At 41.1% G+C, this 9,350-nt stretch overlaps 1 protein-coding gene and 1 long non-coding RNA gene across 2 annotated transcripts; one reads left to right on the forward strand and one right to left on the reverse strand.

Moving 5' to 3' along the window:
* Nucleotides 1-94: 94 nt before the first annotated feature.
* LOC135472133 (uncharacterized) lies at nucleotides 95-4,069 on the reverse strand. The gene is made up of 3 exons (XR_010444502.1): nucleotides 3,940-4,069; nucleotides 1,124-1,333; nucleotides 95-138 (listed from the first exon to the last, which is right to left on the reverse strand). It is a non-coding gene; the product is annotated as an uncharacterized LOC135472133 (long non-coding RNA).
* Nucleotides 4,070-5,857: 1,788 nt separating this feature from the next.
* LOC135473977 (uncharacterized) lies at nucleotides 5,858-8,319 on the forward strand. The gene is made up of 2 exons (XM_064753949.1): nucleotides 5,858-6,877; nucleotides 8,080-8,319. The coding sequence occupies exons 1-2, from the start codon at nucleotides 6,050-6,052 to the stop codon at nucleotides 8,143-8,145; spliced, it is 894 nt and encodes a 297-aa protein (XP_064610019.1). The 5' UTR covers nucleotides 5,858-6,049; the 3' UTR covers nucleotides 8,146-8,319.
* Nucleotides 8,320-9,350: the final 1,031 nt, after the last annotated feature.

Genomic DNA, 9,350 nt, shown 5'->3' on the forward strand with positions numbered 1-9,350 from the left:
ACATAAAGAAATGGGATAGGTAAGAACATGGGTTTATCGGTAGGGCTTGTATGCTAACACTAACTAATTATTTTTTTTGTTTTCACCTACTTGCTCTAAGCACCTCCTCATCATCTTCTTCTGGCAGAGGCAGCTTTGCTATGGAAAAAAAAAATAAGAGGAAACATTAATACAAATGTCATTAAAAGTCATTGGATTAAAAGTCAAAGTCAGATGAAAGCACAATCGTGCACTCCATTATAACACTTTCCATGACACTTTTTTGTTATTGTATGGATGGGCAGGGTCAAAATGTTGGAGTTCTTCACAGTGATGACCTCAGCAAAAATTAAGGTCAACCAATATGATTTAAAGGTGTGAAACTTTTATATCATCCTGAAACTATATGGAGGCAGAGCAAATACAACCAACATGCATTTGTGTTTGAAACTGTTAATACTTGCATGAATCTTGATACAAAGTAATCTTTGTGGTGACTTTTGATGACATTTTTATTTTCAGTTGTTGAAAAGAAGTGAATGACTAAATTGTCTGTTGTCTGATGGCTAAATTTCTGTCTATATGTCTATTACACCTGAATTTAAAACAGTCAAGAACTAAATAGAATACCATAAATTTTGTCTTTCTGAAAAGCCAACAGAATAATCTTGTCCCCTTTTACAATTTTCACCTCTCAGTTATACAATATTCATTTATTTGGTTGGTGTTTTAGGCTGTGGGAGGAAATCAGGCAGAACCCATGGGAACTCCCCCCCCCCCCACCCCCCCCACCACCACCATCCTACAGACCTGCCATGTACAGTCGGAGAGGAAGCCACCATGAGCTGTCCTTGAACTCACAGCGACCGCATTGGTAAGAGGCTTTGGGAAATTGCGCTGTGCTGGCACATTAACCACCTCTGCCATGGAGTAAGGTTACTTATTGATTTTTTGCGAAGTTTGGTGAATTTCTTATTGAAAAACTCAAGTGTTATTTTAAGGCCCTAATGTGCTTCTGACAGTACATTTGCACACACCAAACTTTATGTGAAATCAGGTGGCTTAAATGCTGCTAAACTGGTCTCATCACTAAATCATCCATTACACACCAGTCCACTGTCACAAAAAAAAAACCAAGCCTTACCTGCCTCCAGAACAGCATCTTGGTTCCACAAGTTTGTCTGTAGCTGGTCCTTGGTGCCCTGTAACATAGCTGCTGTTAACTGACCCATGAGCGTCTTGCCCACATCTTCTGATTCCATCTCCTCACTACCCCTCAGGGGTCGGGTGTGTACTGGTCCTGGCAGTCGCCATGGCTTCCTGCTGTATTATGCTGGTTCTCGCAGCATCCTGCCTACAATGCAAAACAGTACTGGCACATAGCAACATCTAGGACAAGGTTATGACATGTACAGTTGGGTAACATATCTATGATCTGTGATTAGTTGCTCCAACATTTGGTTTGGTAAAAATTTGGTTTGGCCAAGGATGGCCCCAAACCAATGTCAGAGCACATTCAATTTTTTAAAAACCTGATGAAGTTACGTGCCCTTGTCAAATATGCTGAGAAATTTTTAAAGTTTAAAAATTATGTATAAAACTTTTGTTAGACCTCCATCTTGAGCATGCTGATGTAGTCTGGGATAACCTCACGGAACAAGAAATAAATCGAATTGAAATCCTTCAAAAAGAAACCTTGAGAACTATAACTCGTCTTACAAGAAGTAGTACAACAGCAATGTTGTATGAGGAATCTGGGTTCTTGCCTTTAGCAAAAAGGCTTCTCATCCACAGACTTACACTTTTCCATAAAATAGTTTTTCACCACCAACTCATATTCTAAATCGTCTTATCCCATACTTTTCTTCTAACAGAAATCCCTATCCGTTGAGATCTGTTGGATCAATTACCCCCTTTCTTCTGCCGAACAGAACGGTTCAGAAATTCATTTTCCCTAACACTGTTCGAGGTGGGAATGTTCTCCCCCATCATGTGAAACAACTCAGTGATCCTCCCCATTTTAAATCTAAGCTCAATTTATTATTTCAGTCGACAAAACCACCTCCATGGCACTACTCAGAATCTAGATTGACAAACATTTTAATATGCTGACTTCGAAATGGCTGCAGTAATCTCAATGGCGATCTATTTGACAACTTCCTTTCTGATTCTCCAAAATGTGCTTGTGGCCACAAGTATGAAAATACTGAACATTACCTGTTAAAATGTCATCTGTATGATGCAAAGAGGGTAAAACTAATGGATGGTGTTACAGCGTCGGGTTATACTGGTGTTATTACACTTGTTACGTTACTTTTTGGGGACAACACATTCTAATGTAAAATCTAATGAAATAATTATGCAACATGTGGGCTGCTTCATTAAAGAAAGCCGGAGATTTAATTAAGCAATGCATATTTATACCATCAGTCTCAGGCTTTACTCCAAGAGACAAAAACATCTGTAATCCTATTTGCATATTTAGCTGTATAATTGTAGGAAATTTTCCAAAATATTGTTCTTAAATATCTGTCGATTTTCTTATTTATTCAAGCACGTGTCTATATTATATCGTCCATTTTGAATCGTTGATATGTAGCCCATTCAGCACTGCATGTTCCCACCAAAGGCACTTTCTCTTGCACATGTTATTTATTTATTTATTTGATTGGTGTTTTATGCTGTACTCAAGAATATATCACTTATATGACGGCGGCCAGCATTATGGTGGGAGGAAACCAGGCAGAGCCCGGGACAGACCTTCCCACTTACGGCCGAGGAGGAAGCCAACATGAGCTGGACTTGAACTCATAGCGACCGCATTGGTGAGAGGCTCCTGGGTTATTTCGCTGCGCTAACCAACTGAGCCACGGAGGCCCCATCTTGCACAAGTAATTCGCTAGTCTGATTATATTGTATATACACACACATACAGTTATGTATCTGTCAAATTGTTGTATTCACCAAAGGGATCACAGTATAAGTCACGGCTTATTGTGGTTCCAAAGATTACAAATAAAGACTATATATATATATATATATATATGACATGTACAGTTGGGTAACATATAAATATATATATATATATATATATATATATATATATATATATATGTTGAGGCTGCCAGTTTAGCCATTTGCTTTGAGCATCACCAAAGAATCTCAGACCCATGCAGCTTAAGAAATAACAGATCGATGTTATGCTTGGGATAAATCAGCATCCTTAAAGCCGGTTTACGGCAAAGAAATAGTAGTGTATCATTCGACTTATTGAACCAGGGCCAAAATTTTGCAAAAACAAACATCAGGGGAATCTCAGACTAGTCTGTGATATGCGAGTCGTCACGAATGATAATGTTCATTCGTGGACAGTTTTATGAATTTGTAGAGATGTCAGTACAGGACTAATCTTAAGGTCGTAGTAAAGTGTACAAATGTTCCAGCGTCCCATTTTGAGAGGAGTCTGAAACAAAGAAATAAAAGGAACAAGCCCCCAATTACCATTTTACCTACACCACTAGTTGCCTTATCCATTATCAACATGCAATATATCAACATTGGCTGAAAACGTATCATTTGAATGCAACCCACCACACTGTCAACACTATAAAAATCACGTCAAAACTGTTTTGAATGTTAATCTCTGCAATACTTTTCAGTATGTGCTGTTGTTTTCGATGTAAACTCCGACCGTAAATATCGAACACGGCACTACACGGCATTATCCTTCTTTAGGATGGGCCTGAAGGCTTAACGCAAAACGTGGCCGACATTACAGGGTGTGTAGATTTCGTCAGGTAAAGTGTTAAAACAATGTCGGACAGTCAATCACGTCCTATTCTAATCACCCCCGTATTTCCTTTCGCCCTGTACAACAACTGGAATCACTGAAATATATAACCTAGCCTGAATTTTACCATAACTAATTCTTCTTTCAAGTTCCTCCGAATTTTAACTTACCGCGTTTTCTCGATTCTACGCCGCAGAAGATGGAGAACAGGGGAAATCACTCTTCAAATCACATTCTACATGTGGCCACAGACCCCCATTAGTTTTCCATAAGCGACAATGTTAACGTTTAGCGCTGTAGCTCAGTCCCAAACATTCCGAGGCCAATAAGCTTTGGTGCATACCTGTCCCAGCCTGTGAGAAAGAAGCTGTAAAAATCTTGACATAGGTTGACCGTCAAAATCTGGACCTTTCCATGCCGGCAGCTGGGAGGGATGCCTAGCAACGCCAAGGGGACGTCACTCGCAGCCTCATCACCACCTGTCTCCTTGTGTCCTCTCGCCCAGAATTTCAAACTTTCACCATTAAAACTCATACCTGCCCAAAGCTTAGACAATTTCCATCATTTTGATACCAAGCATGCACCTGTACACCAAAAACGGCAGGCTGGCAGCAAAAAAAGACTTTACACCCTGAAATACACAGAACTACAAAACCCTACCGAAAAACGGAAGTTGTAATGGGGGTCTGTGTCCATGTAGGTTCGGAATATACTGTTCATACTTTGGCTCACAGAATGAATGCAGCACCTCTATTGGTAAGACGTTAATAAACTTCTCAGACCTTATTCCGTTAAAATCTCTCAGGCTTCGGAAAATGCTTTTTCACAAATTCTGTCCATTTTATAGACTGAATCGACACAAGCAAATATTTTAAATTGTCGGGATGTAACCTACATTTGCCATCTCAAATGAGAGAATAGGCAAATAAATCACTACCAGTAACAAAATGGTAACAAAACAAATTCGGCGTGGGGATAGTCATATATATATATATATATATATATATATATATATATATATATATATATATATAACGACTGCATGTGCACAGAATAGGCCTATCTCTCATTAAACCACCGCCATACAGTCGGTTTATATATAGTCGGTTTATGCTGGGATTTAATGCGCCTGTGAATAACTGTAAATTTTCCTTACAGTCAATCCGACATATTTTGGGCTGTTTCTCTTCGTAACTCGAGCAAATGTTTTTCTCAAGTCCCTCCACTCCGCAACCATAAACAGTGTTGCAAATATTTCAATCGGATTTCCATGCACAAGTTAGATACATGTGTTCTATAGTCCTCATAACAATTAATGTGCCGTTCTCTACGCTCGCTTAATTTACATCACCGTTCCCACTGGGCAATTAAGCTTGACCTATACAGACTGTACGTGCGACGCACATATCGGTAGTCTTGATTGTTATGGCTTAGCCTTACCACAAATATCCTGGTGCGGAACTACTTAATCAGCAGTCAACATACTTTAGGTAAAGAGAATACATGTGTATAAAGTATTATCAGAAACAGAAAATTTTCTCTTCTCACATCACTTTCTTACTCATCACCGTGCATGACACAAGTGACCTCGTTCAAGCTTTCTGTGGCGTCATAGCGAGTTCATTGCGAAGTAACATTGTCACGAAAAGTTATGCAATCTGTAGATTGGCTAAGCATGCTTTTATGTAGCAAATTATATTATTTCATTTATTTATTTCATTGGTGTTTTACGAAGTAATCAAAAATATTTCAGTTATACGACAGCGGCAAGCAACAGAAACCGTCATTTTACTGACGTAAAATGTTTCTTTCCCAGCTCATGCATGATGACGTCACATTAAAGACAATACGGCGTTGCAATAGAAACTGATACAGTGTACATGTTGTAACGGTGCTGGCATTTTTTTTTTTTTACATAACGAGAGAAACTAGTCCCACCTCACGGGAAAAATATGCCACCTCATTAATTGTTGCAATGTGTCACTCTTAACTGCATGCAACGTCATGCTGCAATATGACGTCATTGTAATGATCTGGGAAAGGAACATTTGACGTAAATGAAAAGGCGTCAGCGTCCTGTTACAGGCGTTTGTCTCTACGTCAGACACCTATGATCAGTGCAACGCCTTCCTTCACGTACAACGCCTAGCTATGACGTGAGTTGACTGTGACGCGAGTTTGTCCATGTGTACGTTTTCATGCTGTTGCCATGAAGTTCACACATGAATCGAGTCACGCCATAAAAAACGACACGTTTCCTTGAAGAATGCCTGAAAAATAATGTCTGAGTCTGGCTCAGTTATCAGTGAACCGGAACAATTTGACTACATGGGCAAAGACTTGGATGAAAGAAGAGTAGATCCTTGCGACGAAAATCTGCTGGAATTAAAAGACGCTAATGAGAAGTGGGAAGATATCGCAATCTCCGAGCCTTCCGGAGTAGACAACGAAGATAGTGTTCATACGATTTCGCTGAAGAGATCGCCTGAAGATCCGTGTTTGGCTCAGAAGATCACACCAGTTGTACAGAAGCGTTTAACGCCAACGTCATTCGTGGAGCGAGTTCAAAATATGAGTCTCCATAAGCCGCCACAACGGAAAACAGACGACCTTCCACCATTGGCCATTCCAGGAGTACGCGTCATAGAACCGGAAAGTGATAGACCCGCTGGACATCCTGCTTCGTTAAGGGAACGACTTAAAAATGCCAGTCACCAGGTAAAACTTGGGAGGTTGAAACAGGCTGGACAATCCTCAGAACGACCGAAAACATACCTGGAGGTTCCGCCTACACAAGAACACTTCCTCGAGGGATCCTCTCATCCGAGTCTGACTAAACGATGTCACCCAGAGGACGATATTGGCCTAAATGACGAAGATATCCCAGCTTTTGGTCGAAAAGACGCGGTTCCTGAGCGGAACGAGGGATATGTGCGGCGGGCCCTGCGGGCAGTGGTTGGCGCTGTTCGGTGCCTAGTGGCCTGCACCTCAGATTGTGTCTGGCGGTGTTTCGGCGGCGATCCAGGGCCTGACGAGCCGATTGGTTTCTTGAGCAACAACGAACCGAAGCTGGAGTTCAGTGGTTTGCTGGAAGAAGAGGAAAAGCAGGTGTGTATAGATAAGGTTTGATGTGGATGAGGAGCCAGATGTGAGAGGATCAAGTACAAGGTGTGAGAGGATCAAGTACAAGATGTGAGAAGATCTGGTAGTAAATGTGAGAGGACCAGGTACAGGGAATGAAACAAACGGGCACAAGGTATGAGAGGATCAGGTACAAGGAATGAGAGGATCAGGTACAAAGGATAAGAGGATCAGGTACAAGGTATGAGGAATCCATCGGGTACAATGGGTTAAAGAATCGGGTACAAGTGGTGAGAGGATCGGTACAATGGGAGAAAAAAGACTGGGAACAGAGGGTGAGAGGATCGGGAACATGGGTGAGAGGATCGGGAACATGGGTGAGAGGTTCGAAACATGGGGTGAGAGGATCAGGTACAAGGGGCGAAAGGATCAGGTACAGGGGATCAGAGGATCGATCGGATACACCGGTTGAAAGGATCAGGTTAAGTGGGTGAACTGGTGAAAGGATCAGGTGTACTGGGGGTGAAAGGATCAGGTATACAGGGGGTGAAAGAATCAGATATACAGGAGGTGAAAGGATCAGCTATACCAACGGTGAAAGGTTCAGGTATACAGGGGGTGAAAGGATCAGATATACAGGTTGTGAAAGGATCAGGTATATAGCGGTTTGAAGGGATCAGGGCCACTTTCACAAAAGTTCTTAAGTCATATTTCTTGTAACTATTTTGTTAAAAGACGTTGTTTAGGTTATTGTGTCATAAGGCGACATCAGTTACGATAAATTGATTTACGAAAGATTGTGAAAATGCCCCCGGGTATCCAAGGGTGAAAGAATCAGGAAGTACAGGGGGTGAAAGAATCGGGAGGTACAGAGGGTGAAAGAATCAGGAGGTACAAGGGTGAACGGATCAGAGCAACAAGGAATCAGTATTTAATGAAATCTAGGTAGTATTATTGAGGGTGGAGATGACAGGGAAACCTGAAAGTTAAAGGGATTTGTTGAGTGCACGATTTACAATTACATGTACGCCTACAAGTTGAAAAGGGGAAAAAGGAGAATCTGGGGAATGGAAAGCAAATGGGTTGATCAGTTTGCTGAAATTTCCTGAAAATGAATAAACCCCATGAACTCCCCACTATTATCAACTTTGATTGTGCTGATGTGTTTAAGATTCAAACGACCGCAAACTTCTCAGGCAGTTTTATACGATTTCATGTATGTGTTTCAGGATAGTCGACCAGATGAAACACCCGAGAGCAGTGACACACCGTGTGCTTGTGAGACCACAATGTAAAAACCTCCATCACAGAACCTACCGGACAGTATCATTAACACTTCATCGCTAATTACGGAATTGACATTAATTCGTGTACCGCATACTTAACATGATATTAACATGAATAGGGAAAATTGCACAATTCTGATTTTCATGCATATGTATGTTTTTTTTTATTAAAATGTTTATCACAATTCATCTCACTATTATGGTGGTTATTTGCTGCTTGCAGATAGGTATTTATTTAATTCGTTTGTATTTTACGCTGGGGTCAGTAATACCTAATTGACCAAAATACATGTATTTCAACCACAACATATTGCTCAGCATGTAATGTTGTCATATACAAAAATAATCTACTTCGTATTCTTCTATCCTTGAGGCGAATAAATTAGTTTCAACTTGACTTAACAGAAGCTAATACATACTACTGGAAAATTTTGATCATTTTGCCCGTTAACGACAAGATTCAGTCGGTTTGATTCTGATGATAGCCAAAATCCAAAAGTCGTGTAACGCTGTAAGTAGCTGACGCGATTTCTGTACTATGCCGCCAACAGGCGCTTCACGCTCAGTTTCCAGTCGCCGCGGACCGCCTGTGTGGCCTAATGGTTAGAGCGTCCGCCTCGAAGTCGTGAGACCCGGAATCAAACCAGGGTCGGGTCATACCAAAGACTTGGTATTTGCTGCTCCCTCGCTTGAGAGGTTATAGCAAGGAAACAGGACTGGTTGGCCTGGTGTGAGTACAATGTGACTGGGTGTCTAATGTCTTCGGCATGGACTCGCTCTGCCACAAGGAGACACGGTATATGTATAGACAAAAAATGACTCCTCGCCTTCATATGACTGAAAAATTGTTACGTACAACGTTAAACCACAAGCATTCATTCAGTCGAGTTGACCCATCGAATTCCACTAGTCCAGTAAAACAGAACGTATGCAATTTCTACGCTCCCTGCAGCCAGGGGAGTGTATGCTATTTCATGCGATTGTAGCATTCGTCGACAAACCGTATCGTCTGAAGGCGGTTTATTAAACAGACTTGTCCTGTTTTCATTCGATACGCCAAATCGCATCGTGTAAATGCGGATTTATATATCGTTTTGCCCGTTAACTCAGCTCACAACTATACATGTACTCTGTTTACAGACGTGGACAAGAATTTTACAACGGTAAATTTTTCTCTGAATCTAGTTGAAAATTGAAATGGCTGTATAGAACCC

Source organism: Liolophura sinensis, chromosome 8 (assembly GCF_032854445.1).
Source record: "Liolophura sinensis isolate JHLJ2023 chromosome 8, CUHK_Ljap_v2, whole genome shotgun sequence".
NCBI classification, from domain to species: domain Eukaryota; kingdom Metazoa; phylum Mollusca; class Polyplacophora; order Chitonida; family Chitonidae; genus Liolophura; species Liolophura sinensis.

What these genes read in the sequence shown, in the direction of transcription:
- LOC135473977 (XM_064753949.1), top strand. Translation starts at nt 6,050, where the DNA reads ATGTCTGAGTCTGGCTCAGTTATCAGTGAACCGGAACAATTTGACTAC. An exon ending in TGGAAGAAGAGGAAAAGCAG is followed by an intron (nt 6,878 to 8,079) that starts GTGTGTATAGAT and finishes TATGTGTTTCAG; the next exon opens with GATAGTCGACCAGATGAAAC.